The sequence below is a fragment of the Tribolium castaneum genome, chromosome 5 (assembly GCF_031307605.1).
Source record: "Tribolium castaneum strain GA2 chromosome 5, icTriCast1.1, whole genome shotgun sequence".
NCBI lineage: Eukaryota > Metazoa > Arthropoda > Insecta > Coleoptera > Tenebrionidae > Tribolium > Tribolium castaneum.
In genome coordinates this window covers 11,303,573-11,323,397 of record NC_087398.1, presented here as the reverse complement: position 1 = coordinate 11,323,397, position 19,825 = coordinate 11,303,573, and the positions used below count along the sequence as shown (strand labels likewise).

Below are 19,825 nucleotides of genomic sequence, written 5' to 3'. Positions count from 1 at the left end.
AGTTAAATAGATCAGCATGGCAATATTTTCAATAGCAAAAAAGTTATAGACCGATTACGCACTGAATATAGTGTTCTGGGTTAAGTTTTCGGCACTTCAAATCACGTTTTCTTGAATTTATTTAGTCAAATTGGCAAACCTTGCAACAGTAAACAAATATCTCTATTGAAAAAAATTATATAAATTAGTAAATCTGACAATATAGGAAACAAAAGAGCAACAATTAAGGCAGTTGTTAAAAAAAATCTGACTGTCAACACATCTGCCTCACTCTGTAGACAGAAGATACGTATGGAATAATAGTGATAAAAAATATTGGCAAAATTGAATAATTGTTGTTTTGGGTGAAATTGGGTACAAAACGCTAGTCAGTGTTGCCAATTAATTTCAAAGACGCTGTCCAGTTGTACGATAAATTTAATTCGTTTTCGCAATGAAATATTTCAAATTTATGGCCGCCTTCATTGATCAAGTCAGTTCGCTGATTAGCTTTCTGGACGAGTGGTAGAACTCGTACCTTATTTATCTATTAATTAATTAATTCTTTGTTTCCCTTATTCGGTCAAAGTGCTTTTGAACGACTTCATGAATTTTGCGATTGAAAGCAGACACTCACACTAGTTTTTTGTGTGAATGACAGTTGTGTGATTATTTGTTAATACCTGTCATCTTACGGGTCATGAAAAATGCAATAACAATTAAAAATCTGACGTAACCGTAATAAATACGTAGTTAATTCAGTTTTATTTTCTAAAATTAGCTTTTGTAATTACAGTTATAAGACGACAAACTCGGTGTGAGTTAAAAAACGACTAGTTCCGCATGATTTGGGGTGAATGCAGCTGAAAACACACCTGTTTCAGTGGATACGAAATTAATGAAATGTAGTCTAATGCATTGTAATTCCATCACTTGTTCCACTAGATTACGCCTGAAAAATCGCTCAAATAACGCATGCGAGCAGTTTTTCGAATTATTTATAACAGCGAAGCTTTTACTTCCTCGTGTGATATTCACTGGATTTTTCCCAACTTTCCACAAAATGAAATAAATATGTACAAACACAACGGTCTTCCATCATTAGAGAAATGTTTATTTGAGCAAAAATCGCCTTCTTTCTCTTTTATAGCGGTCATCGTCACGTAGTATTTTTCACAACAACAATAATAATTAGAATTCCTCCTCACGCACGTATCGTATAGCAAGTCCATAATCCACAAAGAATGTATGTTAACCGTTTTATTACGACTTTTTAGAACAATGGCAATTGTTGATTTCGGACACAATAGTCTCAGGAGCGGTGGGCGTGAGCCGCTTCTCGTTTCTAGACCGAAACAATTTAGGGTCACAAGGTTAAGGTAATATTGTCAGGATTGTCATTGCGCTCATCAATCATCCTAGCTATTGTCACGATCGACTTACCAAAAAACTCGAAATCTCCGAGCGAATAATCACTGCTGTTTACTCTCAACTACTAGTCCCTAGAGCACATTTTCAAAGCAAAACTGTATCAAGTGAGACCGGGCCTCCTATGCCAGCACAGGTCACGATGAGACTGACTTTGGCTGGCTGCTTAGTGGTGGTCTAGGTTGGTTATCCCCTCTTTGTTTCACTTTTCCGCGCCAGGGATGTTGGCTGGAAGTGTGGATGCGGAAATGTTCCTGCGCTCATTCATGCCGTTCCTGCTGCGTGCGGCGACTTCGACGCTCGGTCAGACGACGAACGCGCAAAATTTTGGAAAAGTCTGCGCGTATTATTACGCGTGTGTGTATATGGTATTGCAACTTTCATACCATGAAAAAGCGGTACTTTCTTTCAAGAAAATAGGTACAACAGTATATGGCGGACTGTGGCCGTATGTACTTTCAGTTATATGTAGTTTATTAGATACGGTTTGTAGTTTATCTTTTCTGTCAGAAAGTACAGTTAGCGAATTTCCTTGTGCACGGTGTTTCGAAAAACGGGCGCTCTTCTCATATTCCATACTTAAAATTCGAATAACAGGCAGGAGATTCTGATCATTCTCTGTCAGAATTCCGTCATTGATTTTATCTCGACACGTCAACAGGAGAAAGAAATATGTCGGGACATGTAACTTGAAGAATTTTTGATTAATATCTTGGAGAGTTTTAGTCTTAAGTTTATGATTGCGCAATTTATTCGTGTCACCCGAATCGCGTAAGAAAACTATTTACGACAAGAATATTGCCGGAGTTAAACGCAATCTTGCAGTTAATGGAAGAGTTATAAAGTGGTTTCCAAATAAAAGACATTGTGGACGTTAGATATGCTTCAGCACTTTATGCACAATTAAACGATCAAATTTGCATAAGGTGTTTTTAGGGGAACGTTTCGTGCTCTAATAAGAGCCTGAAATAACTTCCTGCAGCAAAAAAAAAACAGCCAAATACGTGCTCTTTTTGGACGAATACATTTTTGCCAGGAAAATGCACGTTAAGTTAAATGTTTATTTAAAAAAAGACAAGGATAAATTGAAGAAGTATACTTTTATTTTGTAATTTATGACCTAAGTACTTTAAAGCACTTGATATTTAACAAAAAATTAATACAAAACAAAATACAGTAATAATACCTGACGTTACCTGGTGTTTTATTGTTCTAAAGATGTTTTATTTTATTTTTTAAATCTTTCAATTAGTCCTGAGGAAGATTTCTATGATAACAGGGTCGCTAAAAAGTATGGATACTGTTAAATAATAAGTTCGTTCTAAATCTAGATTATTAAAAATACGAAGCTAAACCTAAATTTTTTGGTCTAAATACATGTTTAAATCCTCAGCACTTGCAAAAATAATGTCATTGTTGACATAATTCCGTGATTTATTGGCTTACTTTTTTTAAAATTTTGCGTAATTATGCTGAATAAACGCTTAGACAAGGTAAATCTTTGGTCATTTTTGATTTTTTCGTTCTTCTTAATAAAAACAGGAAGAAAATCTTGATTTTGGTTCTAAAAACTTAAACACGTTTTTAGAACTTCAAAAATAATAACATTTTTGACATAATTCTCTGATTTATTGGCTTACTTTTTAAAAAATCCTGCGCAATAAATGAGTTTTTGCTGAATAAACGCTTTGAAATGGTAAATTTTATGTCATTTTTGACCAAATTTGGTGGTTTTTCCGTTTTAGTTTAATAAAAACTAGAAGAAAAACTTTTTTGGATCTAAAAACGTGTTTAAAATCTCAGAACTTGCAAAAATAATGTTATTTTTGACATAATTTTGTGATTTATTAACTTACATCTTAAGAAATTTTGCGCAATTATTAATTTTTGCTAAATAAATGCTTAGAAAATGTAAATTTTTGGTCATTTTCGATCAAATTTGGTAATTTTTTCTTTCTCGTTTAATAAAAACAGGAAGAAAAACTTGATTGTTGGTCTAAAAACTTATTTAGATTTTCAGAACTTGCAAATATAACGTCATTTTTGACATAATTTTGTGATTTATTGACTTACATTTTAAGAAATTTTGCGCAATTATTGAATTTTTGCAAAATAAACGCTTAGAAAATGTAAATTTTTGGTCATTTTCGAACAAATTTTGTGATTTTTTCTTTTTTGTTTAATAAAAACAGGAAGAAAAACTTTATTTTTGGTCTAAAAACTTTTTTAAATCTTCAGAACTTGCAAAAATAATGTCATTTTTGACATAATTTTGTGATTTATTGGCTTACTTTTTAAGAAATTTAGCGCAATATTTGAGATTTTACTAATAAACGCTTAGAAATGGTAAATTTTTGGTCATTTTCGACCAAATTTGGTGGTTTTTCGTTCTAGTTTCATAAAAACAGGATGAAAAATCTGATTTTTGGTCTAAAAATGTGTTTAAATCCTTAGAACTTGCAAAAATATTATCATTTTTGACATAATAATTGCGTTTTCGTTGAATAAACGCCTAGAAAATGTAAATTTTTGGTTATTTTCGACCAAATTTGATGATTTTTTTGTTCTAGTTTAATAAAAACAGGAAGAAAAACTTGATTTTTGGTCTAAAAACGTGTTTAAATTCTCAGAATTTGCAAAAATAATATAATTTTTGACATAATTCTGTGATTTATTGGCTTCTTTTTTTAAGAAGTTTTTCGCAATACTTGCGTTTTTGTTGAATAAACGCCTAGAAAATGTAAATTTTTGGTCATTTTCGCCCAAATTTGGTGACTTTTTCGTTCTAGTTTAATAAAAACAGGAAGAAAAAGTTGATTTTTGGTCTAAAAACGTGTTTAAATCCTCAGAACTTGCAGAAATAATGTCTTTTTTGACATAATTTTGTGATTTACTGAGTTTACTTTTTAAGAAATTCTGCGCAATAAATGAGTTTTTACTAAGTAATCGCTTAGAAAAGGTAAATTTTTGGTCATTTTCGACCAAATTTGGTGGTTTTTTCGTTCTAGTTTAATAAAAAGTGGATGAAACTTGATTTTTGGTTTTAAAACGTGTTCAAATTCTCAGAATTTGCAAAAATAATGTCATCTTTGATATAATTCTGTGATTTATTGGCTTACTTTTTAATAAATTCTGTGCAATAATTGAGTTTTTGCTGAATGAACGCTTAGAAAAAATAATTTTTTTGTCATTTTTGACCAAATTCTGAGATTTTTTGTTCTAGTTTAATAAAAACAGCAAGAAAAACCTGATTTTTATTAGACTAAAAATAGGTTTAAATCTTCAGAACTTGCAAAAATCATGTCATTTTTGACATAGTTCTGTGATTTATTGGCTTACATTTTAAGAAATTTTGCACAATAGTTGAGTTTTTCTGAATAAAAGTTTAGAAAAGCTAAATTTTTAGTCATTTTCGACCAAATTCGGTATTTTTTTTCTACTTTAAAAAAACAGAAAGAAAAACTTGAGTTTTGGTCTAAAAACGGGTCTAAATCTTCAAAAATAATGTCATTTTTTAAATAATTCTGCGATTTACTGGCTTACTTTTTAAGAAATCTTGCGCAATAATTGAGTTTTTGTTGAATAAACGTTTAGAAAAAGCAAATTTTTGGTCATTTTTGACCAAATTTAATAATTTTTTTGTTCTAATTTAATAAAAACAGGAAAAAACTTATTTAAGTTTGAATCCAAGCAAATCATGAATAAAATGTTGTTACAATAAAACCAGTCTGATACTTAAAAATAAACTGAGGTTTCGTCCAGACATTTAGTTGTTAGCGACAAAATTTTTCATTAAAATAATTTTCAGCTCGACGGGGTATTCAATGAATAATTCATTGTAATTCAGCTCGCCTTGATGGCGTAAATACGTCCATTGGACATGGTTATGGATGATCGATTCTTTCCGATACATTTATCTCTCCATGAAACCAATATTTTTCCTTCATTATCAGCCACAGCCACACAATGATTAAAGAACGTAATTATCGATTTGCATATTCCCTGATTGTAAAGCTCGCTGCATCGGATTTAAGCTCGAACAGTATTTCAATGAGACTTTATTGTATTCCTGCCTACATTTTCTTGGGAACATGTCCGTTACTTATTCACACCCATGCATAAGCATGAGGTGCTTACAAATTTTTAGTGCACACCTCTGTTACGAAAGTCCAATTGGATTTGTTGATTAATTGAATTAAATTTGATGGCTAACGTAAACATTTTGCAAAACTTGAGTAACAAACTGTTATAATTATGGTTACGAGCCGAAATCAAGCCAAATCTAGGTCAACGAATTAGTTTTCTAAACATTTATTTCGCTGTTTTGAACATGGGGTCCCACACTCATCTGTCGGGCTTTAATTATGATTTGTAGCAATTTGGCTATGTAGAGCATGAGAAAGTGGCTATACTCCTGGTCAGTTATATTGTGGTCACTTTCCTATAAATAAAATTTGAAGAATAGTTGAAAAAATAACAACACATTAAAAAGCAATTTACAATATTTGGCATTTACGCACGTTGACATTTTGACTGCCACAAACCTTTAACGACCTTGTTATAGGTTAAATCTTAAAATTGTCTTGATAGGTAACAAATTATTTGTGTAATGACTGGCAATAAACACGGTTTAATGACTTTTCGTTAGGATTTTGTGGCCCTTTCCTGAAAAATTGTCTTCTTTTTTGTAATTTTTTAAGTGTTTATTAAGAAAAAGAATATTTTGAACACATCACCAGAAATTAGGAAAATCGGTAGTAGCTTATAATTTCGCAGTAAATAACGATAAATGTCATAAGGCAAGCAACCTTCGGGGCGGTCGAGTACCTAATTTGTACTAACTTTATGGAGCATTAAATTTGTCATTAATTGTACATCGAGTAATATATAGAGAGATTATCCTAAGTTCCGTTAAAACAGAGACATATATCGAATACATGAAACTATTTTTTATCTAACTACATGGTGCTACACGCTAAACCGTTTCAAGAAAATTAAAATCTGAAACAATTTAGTTACGTCTCAAATATTTATCATGCCGTAAATTTATTCATACGAATATTACATTTAAATCCCTATAATTGTTACAGTCAATTTTTTTTAAATAATTTTTAAAGTATTTCAGTCATAGGAATTAGGATGTGCTTGTGCAGGCACATTTGCCAGCCTTTTGCTTCTATCGCTTTTATTTTTTCATATAATGTTAAAAAACTATAAAAAATAATCTTTGATTGAAAACCACTCATAATAGTAAGTTAACAAAACAACGAAACAATATTATTTAATTATTAACAAAACAATATTATTTAAAACAATTGACATATTGGTTATTTGGTGATTTATTATTAGATTGGCAAAGTAAAACGGAAAAATAAATTCCTGGTGTTAACTGTCCAGATACATTTTTACGTGTTGTTATTGTTTTTCTTGGGCGTCGAATTTTTTTCATTTTTAGTAAATCCACAAACAACCAACGAAGTTAGAAAATGACCAAGGTGTTAACATTTTTTTTCGGATACTCATCATTTTGTTGCATATAAAACTTAAAATAACGCAAAAATCGATTTCTTTTATTTTATTCTTAAAAAGTTTAAAAGTTTTGAGTTCATTCAATCTGTGGAATAGTTGAACTTGTTAATTATTATCAAAACAGATCAAAAAATCAAAAACTAAAGTTTAACAATAGCCTTTCTTAGCCTTTTTATAAAAAATTCTGGCTTTATTGTAATAGCAGATCTCACACAAACGTGTTACATAACTTTAAAAAAATTCGCTTACTGCAAAAAAGTTTTATTAATTTGATGTAAACATCATAAAAGAGTAGGTTTCCAATTCACATTTTTTAGGTAATTTGGTTTGCTTTAACTTACTGTTCAACAGAAATGTTTTATTAAAAAAAATAATTTATGCAACAAATTGCAGGTAGTTTATAAAAGCTAGTTGAATCTAGTATTTTTTAATGATTGGTGGTCTTTCTCTGTTGAATTGATTTGTTAATAAAAACTTGTCTGAGTAAAGAAAATCCAAGAGAAAATCTGTATTTTCTTGTTGATATGATTCTATTAATTTTCTGTTTTTCAGCATAGTTTGTTTCACTGAACTTATTTTGAAACAAAAATTCCTCATATGTAATAATAAAAATGTATTTTAAGTTTTCGGTAAAACAAAACAGATAAAGTTCATCCTTTATTTAAAACAATTGACATGATCCACTAGCATCCACTGCTTATTTGGTGATTTCAAAGTAAAACGGATAAACAAATTCCTGGTGTTAACAGTCCAGATACATTTTTTCGTGTTGTTATTGTTTTTCAGTTTTCGTTAATTAAAATTGCTTTTCAGTTTTAAGTGTTAGATTTCAGTACAATTAGGTAGTAATTATGTGATATAGGTGGTATGTTTTTTTTGGAGCAGAAAAGCACAATCATACAACTAAAAGCTGATAAAATTTTCGTTACATGAGACTTGAAAAAATATGAAAAAGTGAAAACAATACAAATAGCTAGATTTTAAATTTGAATTCCGTATAAAACAATGAATAGAAACTATTCCCTTGTGGATTTTTTTGAACAGGAAAGTGCTAATTAAAAGTCAAGTACTTTTACGTTTTCGTAAAAATCACATTTTGAAGCACTATTAAAAATATAACTATCTAAACTCAATCTCATTACCTAAGTGCACTAAGAAACACAGAAGCATAAAAAACAGAAGATAGAAAAAAATCCAAAATACAAAACTGAAGACAAAAGTTAGCTACCTGTAAGTAGCTAACTGTCATATTCTACAATTTTCTTTAATATGTACAAGGATCTATTACTTCCTTACTTGCACTAAAGAACACAGAAATAACACAAAAAACAGCAGATAAAAGTGAGATAATATAAAATAGAAGAAAGTAGATTGGAAACACAAATCATAAGATAGAAAACAGAAGTTATAAAACAAGAACAGATGATATGACAGAAAATAAAAGATCGAAGACAGATAACCGAAGACAAAAAAAAAGAAGACTAAACAAAACTAGAGGAAAAATACTTCTATTCAATACCTGTCTACGTACAAAGACTTTTTAATTTTCCTATTGTACCTTTTTCCATACTTATACAGCTTTATTACTTGCTTCCAATTACCTGCATTAAGAAATAATAGAAGAAAGAAATAGAAATAATAACAGTAGATAAAAGTAAGATGAGATAGGTAAAATAGAAGAAAATAGATTAAAAACAGAAATCAAAAGATAGAAATTAGAAGGCAGAAGTTAGAAAACAAAATACAGATGACATGACAGAAACCAAAAGATAGAAGACAATTATTTTACGTATTTTTTGCACGAAACAACATTTAAGCATATTTTATTGCAGAGATTGACATGATAAAAATTTTTATGCAGCGCTTTAATATCAATTAATTAATTCTAATTTAAAGAATTATTATCGAAAAAACTTGAAGAAATGGACATACACAAAAAATGTAATGTTAGTATTGAAATAGTATACGATGATTTTTATGTGATTATTATACCAGATTTAGGGCGTTAACAATTTTCGTAAAAACTTCTAAGTTTTGGAGCAAATTTCATTAGGTCTAAATGAAACCAATGGTTTTTTACAGCAATTACAAATACAAAATTCTAAGGCCTTTGAAATGAAATTGGAATACTTAAAGTTAGATAGTTGGGTAAAAAACTGAAAAACAATTTCAACAGCGAATTTACTTGCTCATTTACTTTATGTGCTTCATATTTTTATTACCACTGAAAAACCAACGTTAAATCGACATCAATTAGGTAATCTATAAGCTATTTCCGCCAAACTAGCACTAATATGTGCTCAGTTAAAAACTTGCTTTTGCAAAGTTATGCTACTGGAATATAAAGTTTTTCAGTCTTGAATATTACAGTCATACCGTTCCCATCTTATCTACATTTGAATACCCATGCCTATCACTTACTGCCATAACAATAATCTCTGCAGTATCCTGCTTGTACATAGTGCTAGGTAGCTTTTACAAGCGAGTAATTTACATTGCAACTATTATTACCTTGTTTCTTCCGAACGGTCTATTTTTCAATAACCGTTTGCTCGATTAATGTTTGCAACCAAAATCATCGAATGCAGTGTAATTCAAAGCCAGAAAAGCAGCAGTGCAGTGAAAGACATTTCTATTCAACACTTGGGTATAATTATCTAGGCTGAATGTACCATCATGGTTAAAAACTAGTTACACCAACTAAAAGGAGGCCACAATCGTTTAGATTTATTACACTGAAAATAAAGAATTAGGTGAGTGATAATACCAGCATCCGAAAACTTCTGTGGGCGACTACAATTTTAATTATGTGGTGACAGAGGTTGTAAGCGCATTTTCCTAAAAATTAGTACGCTTCTTAGAAGCATTACCTTGTAATTAATGTCTGTCACAAGGGTCACGAAGAGCCTAGTTAGGGATTTTTTAATTCAACAACATTAATTTTTTTGTATTACTTATACTATGCGGTCAAGCAACCTAATTAAAAGTTACTGGACATTTGATATAATTTTTGCTCATTATAACATAGCTATGCCAGTTGAATCTTTTTCTAATAACATATTACAGCGGTTTTAGTGGTCTTGTCTGCTTATATATTCCGAATCTGCTGTCGTCTGGAATTGCCTTTGATTGAAACATGTAATGCATTGCAAGAATGCACTTTGGTTTGGTCTTGTTGTCTTGTGAGCACCTTCACTTGAAAACGAGACCGCACCCCCGTGTCGTTCTGCAAGATTGCGGCCTTTCCTCTTCCTACACGAAAAAAAATCAACGGAACATGAATGCGAAATTCGCAGCAAGTATGTACAGCATGAAGGAAATGGTTTAATAAAATAACTAATAAATCAGAAATTATTGATTGATTGGAGTGTGAGTAACGGTCAACTATTTACAATTAATTAGTAATTAAATTGGTCGCGAAAAAACCACCTAATACAATAATTGCAACTGCATCCTTCTTTTTTACAACAATAATCGAATAATAAACAGTAATACATTTAGTGGGCACTTTACGCACGATGACTTTTATTTTGTAACGCAGTGACTCGTCAGATTTTCTCAAGATATTTTTTCTATCAAATCCTATTAGTGGTATTCAACAAGACAAAACAATAGGCTCATTTTTGCTGGCGAGTACACATTGGGATATGTTTACCAGTGGCAGCTCGCCACTGTCCCATCTAACGTAATGTTAATTAAAAAATTGATTAAACATCATGCTAAGAAAAAAATTATTCTTTTCATCAACATTTTAAATTCTGTTCTAAACTCGGAAAAATTTTTGAGTTCAATTATATTTTTTCCAAACATTTCCAAAAAGAAGTGGGTTACACGCTTCAAAAACCAGTCAAATTACTCTAAACACTTCACAGTCATTTCAATTTTTATCTGAGTTGGTCCTTTTTTTAATAAAATTGTAGATACAAGATAATTCCTTGTTTAAGAACGAGATAACTATATCTAAAGGAAAAGACTATAATTATACAATTTTTAAACGTTCTTTGTGATTTTTAGCATATTAGTGAAAACGAGTGAGTTTGTGACTGAAAAAATAGGAATTGATCAAAATTTCATGAAATAAATATTAATAAAAAATGAGTGGCAAAACGAATGTTGTAATTTTTCGCCTTTTTGACTTAATTTTGCAGAAAATTAGTTTTATTACGTTTACTTATGAAATGAGCTATACAAGATGAGTGTGCTAAAAGTGTTTTTTTCTCTGTATCAAAAACTAACAGTGCACTGAAATCAGCGTTTGCTAACTTAAATTTTTTCTCTCAGTATGTAATTCTTTTTGGAAATATTTCGATAATAATTGCTTATAATCAAAATTAATTTAATAGTTATAATAAATAGTTTTTATCATGAGCCAAGTTTAGCCGAAGCTCCTATAACTTAATCCAATACAAAACAAAGAAAAAAGAAAATGCAAAGTGGATAAATAATTCTGTGGATTCGGGGAAAAAGGGGGTAAGTGTAAATTTACATTTTTCGGGAGCATTGCTTTAAGTACAAGCTAGTGCTGTAAATGGATATGCTATATAGCAATGGTAATTATTTTCTCTTAAATAGAAAACTTAGGACCGGTTTATAGACGCGTGATTAATCTAATTCGCAATTAAATGCGTGATTAATGGATCACGTGATCAAATTGACAAAATGTTATTGGTCCATTCGCGTTGTTAACTTTTAACAATGAATTAAATTTTAACAAAGCTTTCTATAAACCGGCTCTTAGTAGTCATTTAGGTATAAATTGTACCACATTTTCACCTAACAGTCTTCTAAGAAATAAAAGAAGTTGTCCCATTTGCACACAGGTAAAAATGGACTTTTTCTCTTTTCCCCGGAAACCACAGAATTATAATCAATCTTAAATAGAAAAAAATGTATTAAACAAAATGAAAACAAAACAAGAAAAGAAGCTGTGAATGAAGAGACAAAAATAAAAATAATAGTAAAAAAGAAAACTAATATATTTTTATTGATATTTTATGTGCTGTTTGTCTGCTTACTTAAAAAAATTAACTTATTTGCGAAAACTGTTTAAAGGAAGCGATTTAAAATGGGCATTTAATTTATTGTAAACAGAAAGTGCGTTATAAGTAAACGAACGTTAAAACATTGCTGAATGAAAAAGTGGTAAAGACAATAAATTACAAAATATTGAATTGTGGATATTTATAAATCTATATAGTCGTAATAGTTTTTCACGGAGGTAGTGTTGAGGATACCGGATTTTTGGGAACAAAAACTGTTGAAAAGAATTTGAAAACGTTGGCAAACTTAGCCAACCAAAAAATTTTACAATATTTTTGTAGCTTTAATACGAACCTGCAACACGTATTTTGTATTTTTTTGAGTCTGTACTTTGTAATTTGTGAAATAATTAAAAAAAAATTAAAACAAACGTATAATATAGGACCGGTTTACAGAAAATTTAATTAGTATAATTTTTTAAATTTCAATTCAATTTAACTTTTTTTGTCCATGCAAAATAAATGGCAAGTTAATACCGAATTATTTAGTTAATTATTTTGGCCTAAGTTTGAATAACGCTTCTATAAACCTACCTTTATTAATTAATTAATAATTTATTATACCTTTGGATTGAAAAAAATTATGCAATTATATGAAATAAAGGTATTTAACAACAAACCTTGATTTCTGTATGATTATAAGTAGTTTCTGTACAGTAAAAATAGTTATTTGTTATTCGACGATAAAGAGATGTTTATCTACAAGTGAAAAGGTTAAGTTCAAGAGTGTTAAAGTCACCAGTGAACAATCAGCCTTTATCGTCGTTTATATACAACATTTTTTTTCTGTAGCAGGACTTTAAATTTACGAGAAAAGAATTATTGTTAATCTGTTAATCCTTCAAATTAATACATATGTTAGGGTTTGTAAATTTAATTGAATAAAATAAATTTAAAACTTTATTTTATTTACCCTTACGGTTAAAGTGTTATTTTATCTACTCAAAAGAGTTGACAAAGAAATAGATTAACATCTGCTATAGGAAAAATACTTTTAGCAGACTCACCTTATGTAAATAAACAGATTAACTTTTAGTTTGATTTTTATAAAAATTATGCAGAGAACACAAGCAAATCATTTGATCATTTTCATAATAGTAGCACAAACAATGGGTGGTATTAGTAAAAATAAGCATTTACTTACTGTAGTAGTATAAAGTTTTACTGCAAAGTAAAAGGTTGTGCTTTATTTATTATCTTTAATTTTGTATTAATAATGAAAAATTTTAACTTATAAACATTTGCTTAGTTTCTAAGGAATTGTTAACAGTTGTGTATGGATGTAAGTTACTTAAAAAAAATATTTTTTAATTTATTATTATTTAGTATTTATTTATTTTGGCATATTTCTTTTTTGTAAAGTGATGATTGAAAACTTGAAACTAGTTGAGTTTTTGGAAAATTTTACATATCTAATAGCTGCAAAAGTGGGCTAATTATTATAGGCCAAATGTCTCGGATTTCCCAATCTTATTTTATTTCAAAATTCAGCCAAAAACACAAAATTGTGTTTAATTTTTGTAAAACTATAACAGACACTGTTTTTAAGTTTTGAAATTTTAAAAATTGAGCTTATGAAACGAATGAAATGAAAAATAAATACTAATAAGATTCTCTAATAAAGCTTGTATGAAGTTTTTAGATAAAAATTACTTCTAAATAAGCAAAATTTCAGTCTCAAAATGAGCAATTATGTGTTTTGTAGCACGTTTCAAATGTTTTTTCGGTTTTATGTAATCAAATGTTAACTTTACATTATTAGGCCTATTGGTTTTTTAATATAATATCTAACTTTTAGTATTTTTTAACAGGCTGACTGTAGTATAAAATAAAATAAAAATAAAAAATAAAATAAAACAAGATAGTTCGAATAATTTAATCAATTTTTATATTTTATGTCTTAGATTGTTTAGACTCTTGAGTTGAAAACCTTTAATCTAAAAGCTGAAATTCGTTGAATGCAACATAAGAATTGTTTATTTTTATTTTTAAAGCTTCGAAAAATTAATTAATAAACATATACACTAATGAAAAAATTAACAATTTAAAGACCTCAATAAAAAAGAAAACAGATGAACTGTAACTGGCAATAAAAAATAAAGCGAATGCTTATTTTTGTGGATTCAACCCAATAAAATTTTTAGGGTTGCTGTCTATTTAATTCGCAAATTTATCTGATTAAATTTTTTCGAATTGCACATAAAAATGTTGATGCCTGGTGTGATTTCCGACACGACAAGTTGATTTGTGATCGCTGATTGACGGTCTTTTTTACCATCTTTAGGCTTGTTGGGTTAAAAACGTCAACCAGCTTGGAATACACAAACAGCGTTATAGATCATGGAACGTAGCGAGATTCCATAAAAATTGCCTTACTTAATCTTTGCAAATTTTCACTCTTATTAAACAAATTAATTTGAAAACATTAGCTGGGAACCCGACTAGAACCCATTTCATAAATCTCTCGTGATTTATGAAACAAGTGCACTCAGAGCTAATTATAAAAATTGAAATTTTTTAGGGAGAAACTCCGTGCACGGAGACTGAGGTCAAAGTTTCCAACGCAATTAACATAATCTCGCAAGCTGACCCTTTAGAAATTTTAATTGCCGCCATTATTATTTAAAAAGACGGTTAATGGCCAAAGACATTTGTAACTGTAGAAATAAATAAGTTAAAAACAAGACTTGCTTTCTAACGCGCGAGTGAGCATTTTTCCCATATAAATTGAGCGCATCTACAAAGTGTAGATTCTTTCGTCTGACAATGTTATTAAAATGAAATTTACCGTTTCATTACATGTTGTGATTAAATAAAAAATGGCAAATGGTGTTTGGATTTGAACTCCGTGTCGTGACCTGCACTTTTCCACTGGCGAATGTGAAAATAGGACAATAAACAAATTAATCAGATGGTCAAGAATTCATCCATGATTTATTGCCAGATTTGCGGTGAATGGACGTTGCTTATTGAGCAGCTTTCCACCACATTGTCTAGTGATATATTGCTGTACCTACATGTAGTTTGAAAAAATGGATTTACGACTACCATAATAGTAAACAAAAAATCCACTTTTTTGTAAAAATGTCGCTTGCTTTAACACAAACCGAGTAAATAGTTCGTTTGCGGTCTCTTCTGTTGGATTAGGTGAGCGTATACAGTTAGATTTGGATAGTTTTTGTATTTTACAGTTATAAAAATTGGTCTCCACTGAATAACAGATCAGATCAACCAAATGGAAATTAACGTAGGTAAGGGTTTATCGGTTGGTGCGATTTTTGAATATTTATATCATTACTGCAGAATTATTAAACTTAATAGTCCGCAAATGCAATTCATCTTACAACCTTACCATTTTCTAATTGTGATAACAATCTAATCGTATTAATAATTCTGCAGAGTTACGTCTTTATAATATTATAAATTTTCAATTATGGCCTTTCATAACGGGATCGCTGGAATAGACAAAGGATCTCATGTCTAGTGAACTGGAACTGAATATATCACCTAAACGTTTAAAAAAACACAAATGACTAAGTAATGTGTAGAGTCTGAATCTTAGGAAACTTCCCTAACTTGCAATTAAAACCCGAAATAAATCTGGTTTGTGAAATATCTTGGTAAATATTTGATCCAATTTTTTATGTTCCTAAATTCTAAATTCTAAATGTTTAATCTTCCTAATTTAAATATAGTATGTTTTTCTATTTTTTTATTAGTATTTAGTTGAAAAAAACTATACATTCTCGTAGTTTTTTAATGTTTCAGTCACACCGTTTCTAAGTTTCTTAATCTTTTATCTTTTTAGTTTTTTAATTTTCCATTTTTTATATTCATTTCCCCAATTTTTCTGGTTTTTATGTTTTTCTATCTTAGAATTTCTGTTTTCCAACTTCTTAAAGTTCTCACTTTGCAGTTCTACAGTTTTTTAATTTATCACCGGTTTATAGAAGCGTCATTAATTTAATTCGCAATTAAATGCGTGATTAACTAATCACGTGACCAAATTGAACAAATGTGATTGGTCCATTTGCGTTGTTAACTTTTAATAACGAATTAAATTTTAACGAAGGTTTCTATAAAGCTACAAAATTTTTATCACAATATTTTTTGGTTTTCTTTTTGTATTTCAGCATTTGGTTTCTAAGTTTTTTTACGAGATTTTTTAGCTTTTCAGTTTCTTAATGTGTTGGTTTTTTATTTAGAATGTAAAGTTTTAATTTATTAGTGTTTCTCTTTTTTCAGTTCTATAGTTTTTTCAGTTTCTCACTCTGTCAGTCACTTAGTTTTTGAGAATTTTAATCTTACTATTTTTGGTTTCTTTCGAGTTTTAGCTTTTTTAGTTTTTCAGCGTTTCTTTCTTAGAATGACAACACTAGTTTTAAAAAAATGTCTTTTACTTAGAGATTATTTATACTGATTTTGTTTTCTGTTTACTCATTGTAGTGAGTATTATACACTATTATTATAGCTAAAATATAATTATGCCACATTTGGATATCACGTTTAGTTTTTTTAATATTTTCACTAAAAATTTTAAAAATTTGTTTTTGGTGACAAGTTTGGCATTTCTTGTTTCGGTGATAAACAAATTCGTAAACATTTTATTTACTTTAAAATATCGTCAAGTGAATGTAAATTAAGCCCACAACTTTTTTTACATATGTTTGTGTATAAATTATCTAAACAAAACCTGGGAAGTTTTAGTGATGAACATGGTGAATTATTTCATCAAGATCTTTAAAGTATTATGAAAAGAGATTAATTTTTTAAGTTCAATCTAATAATTTTACACAATTTCTAGGACCCTTAATTAATTTTTTTTTTTCTAATTTTTGTTGAGATTTTGGTCTATTTTCATATCCGAACAATTGGACTTAATGCCATTAACTTTATTATCTTTGGAAAGCTCTCTTTAAAAAAAAAAGATTATTGTTCTCGAAGTCTTCGAGCTAATAATTTTTGAAAAAATTGTGAATAGACTTATTGCCAATAAATTTATTATCTTTGGAAAGCTTTTTTTTTAAAGATTATTGTCCTCGAACTAATAGTTTTTCAGAAAATTGTTAATAAAAGCATTTATGTGTGTTGATAACTTGGAAATTATCCTGAATTTTACGATTTTCTCAAAGCCAAGTGATTTCCTGAGTAATTTAAAACAAGTTTACGTCAAAATAATTCAATTTTTTCAAATGAGTTTGGTTTAATTGAAATGATGTAAAAATTAGTCACTTTAGTAGGTATTAGCTCTCGAAAGTTAAAAAGTTTTCAAAACTGTAAAAATCAGCAAAAGTTTTATGTATATAGCAATTTGTAAACTCAACAATTTTGTCAAGATTTGGCTCAATTTCCGGTATCCGGAGCATTTATCGGACAATAACTCCGGAACTATACGAGTTAACCCCATTAAGTTTATTATTTTTGGAAAACTCTTTTAATTATCTATTTTTTTAAATAAAGATCATTGTCCAATTATTTTTGAAAAAATTGTTAGGTAATAATTTAAAATCAAAAATAGGTAAAATTTGTAGGTTTTTATAACTTGAAGATTATCTTGAATTTTAGGATTTTGTCCACGCCAAGTGATTCCCTGGATCATTTTACACAAGTGTACGTCAAAATAATTCAATTTTTTTGGATGGTTTTGTTCATTCCATTACCAGCTCTTGATAAGAATGCTCTTGTTCATACTGCATTGAAACGTTTTCAAAATTGTAAAAATTAGCAAAGGTTTGTTGTGTAGCAATCTGTAACTCTTATTTGAAGAGTGGCGCTACTTTATGGTTGTAAGTAAAATAGGCTAGGCAACTCACAATGCACTTAAACGTGAAGGTTGCCTAAGACAGATTTTTTGTCTAATTTTGAGTGTAATCAAAAAATAATAAATAAAGCTGAGCTGTTTTGCCGAACCAATTACACATTTCTGGATTTTGATTTTTTATTACGTCCATGAAATGGCAGTGAGATAAAAATGTGTATTTACGTCTAATAATAGATATTTCACAATTTGTACATCAGACAACGACAACAATAACTAATGATAACGCAGTTTTGTTATTTATTTGCATAAACCAACATTGAAAATTATATGCTAGCAGTCTAAATAATAAACAACCAAGACAATTTCGTGTGTCCAAAACCACAAATAACTATAGGTACACGTAATAAGGTGGACTCGTTTTTGGACGCGATTTGAGAGTTTTGCACTATTTATTCCTGCTTGAACCCATTGACGGTCGCTTCTGGTCTTTCGGCTTCTCTCCTTGTAAGCTGGTAGTAAACAACAAGTCTGCCACTTAACATAAACAAAAATACTAGGGCTGGTGCTGTCCTCTCCAGTTTATCGGCCACCATGTAGTGGGAATAGACGGCCATGAGGGTGAGCAGCAGCAAGCACAAGTTCGCCCCATTCTTCACTTTATCTAAAAACAGAGCCAAAATTGCGATTGTGAACTTGACGCAACATTCGTGTTATTTTTGGTCTAACATTGACAAATTATATAGGTTGCGGTCGAAAATTTGGTAATATCAGACTAAAATAAACACATTGCTCACAATCCACAAATAAATGTTATTTTATAAATATTGTAGCAGACGGTTTATTTCGCGCTTCGATCATTTTTGCGAGCATTACTTACGGTTCGGCACGAAGGCCATTGCGATTCCGCAAACGATCTCCAAAGTGCCCACCGTTCTCCGGTACCATTTCGATGGGATTTTGAAGTCCAGTGCTTCCGAAAACGGGAAGACTTTGGCGTACTTGACGTACTCTTTCCGCTGAAACATAGTTTTTATGACGAGCTGTGGGCGTGCGAATTTACCTTCAGCACGCAAACAGGATAATAAACTCGCTTTTTATTGCGAATGCAGTAAATGAAATTTTTGTCGCGAAAATATTTGGCAGGCATCGGGCCAAAAATTTAAAATATCGGATTGTGTAACACGGCGACTTACCAAGTCTTTGTGCAGGTCCTTGGAGATGTAGCTGGACAATTTGATAAAGCCCACGAAAATGAAAAACAGTCCTAGTAGTATTGAGAGGGATTTTAAAACGATTGATCCCATTGTTTGTTTTAACTATATCACTGGTTCGCGCTGGAAAATGTCACTAGTGTATAAACATTGTTGTTTATTTGTTGTTAATTAGTTTGGTGTTGATTCTGGGGGCACGATCTTGCCATCTTAAACGACGGCGACGCTCTAAACAAAATCGATATTGGGCGCCGTGTTGTACTAACCGTTCTTAAAATATCAGAGATTAGCGTATTAGTCGTTACAAAAATGTTTGCAATTTTGCGCAAAGGATTTTTGCTTTTTGATGTTGGAAACGTAAATAAATTTTGCAAATAATATTGACTTCTGTTTGTCGCAGTCTGTCTTTAATCAAACAAATGAAAAATTTTAAATTCAAATTAAAATATTTGGGCGTGTATCATCATCAACTAATATTTAAATATTTTACTTATTTTCAGTGTCTGGTAAATATAACTATGAATTATGTCTCGATGCGTGTAGGTAGGGAAATACAAATTCTTTATTTTGTTATGAATTATAATCAATAAACTCTGACAATAACTAATAATGGTGTAAAGAAAGATAACAGGGTAAAAAGGAATAGTTTACAGAGGGAGCCACAAATATCAAATATTTGAAAGGATAATTGAAGGATTCCATCTTTAAAAAATATAAAAACTTGCTTTTTCAAAAAGTTATAGGCGTTTCTTTTCGAAAACTACATCAAAGTGCTATCTGCCAATAACTCTGAAATTAGCAAGGAAATTAGTAATCGTAAGTCTATTCAGCTTGGTATCATTGGAAGGCACTGTTAATTTCCTGTCTTATGTTATAAA

General features: G+C 29.9%; 2 protein-coding genes across 3 annotated transcripts in view; both read right to left on the bottom strand.

The window, feature by feature from the left end:
- The window catches only part of LOC659718 (zinc finger protein 679), a 33,239-nt gene extending 31,660 nt beyond the window's left edge, over positions 1–1,579 (bottom strand). For both annotated transcript variants that reach the window (XM_001811749.4, XM_008194813.3), the window contains exon 1: positions 1,423–1,579. The gene's annotated coding sequence lies outside the window, so the exon portion shown is untranslated. The remainder of the gene's footprint in view (positions 1–1,422) is intronic.
- A 16,431-nt stretch (positions 1,580–18,010) lies between these two features.
- LOC659780 (uncharacterized protein) lies at positions 18,011–19,175 on the bottom strand. The gene is made up of 3 exons (XM_966054.5): positions 18,930–19,175; positions 18,614–18,752; positions 18,011–18,397 (listed from the first exon to the last, which is right to left on the bottom strand). Exons 1-3 carry the CDS (start codon positions 19,038–19,040, stop codon positions 18,186–18,188), a joined length of 462 nt encoding a protein of 153 aa, XP_971147.1. The 5' UTR covers positions 19,041–19,175; the 3' UTR covers positions 18,011–18,185.
- Between the last annotated feature and the right edge of the window lie 650 nt (positions 19,176–19,825).

Excerpts from the sequence above, each read along its gene's own strand:
- LOC659780 (XM_966054.5), bottom strand. The coding sequence starts at position 19,040 with ATGGGATCAATCGTTTTAAAATCCCTCTCAATACTACTAGGACTGTTT. Across the intron at positions 18,753-18,929 it reads AGGACCTGCACAAAGACTTG|CGGAAAGAGTACGTCAAGTA; the intron begins GTAAGTCGCCGT and ends ACTATGTTTCAG. Across the intron at positions 18,398-18,613 it reads AATGGCCTTCGTGCCGAACC|ATAAAGTGAAGAATGGGGCG; the intron begins GTAAGTAATGCT and ends CTCTGTTTTTAG.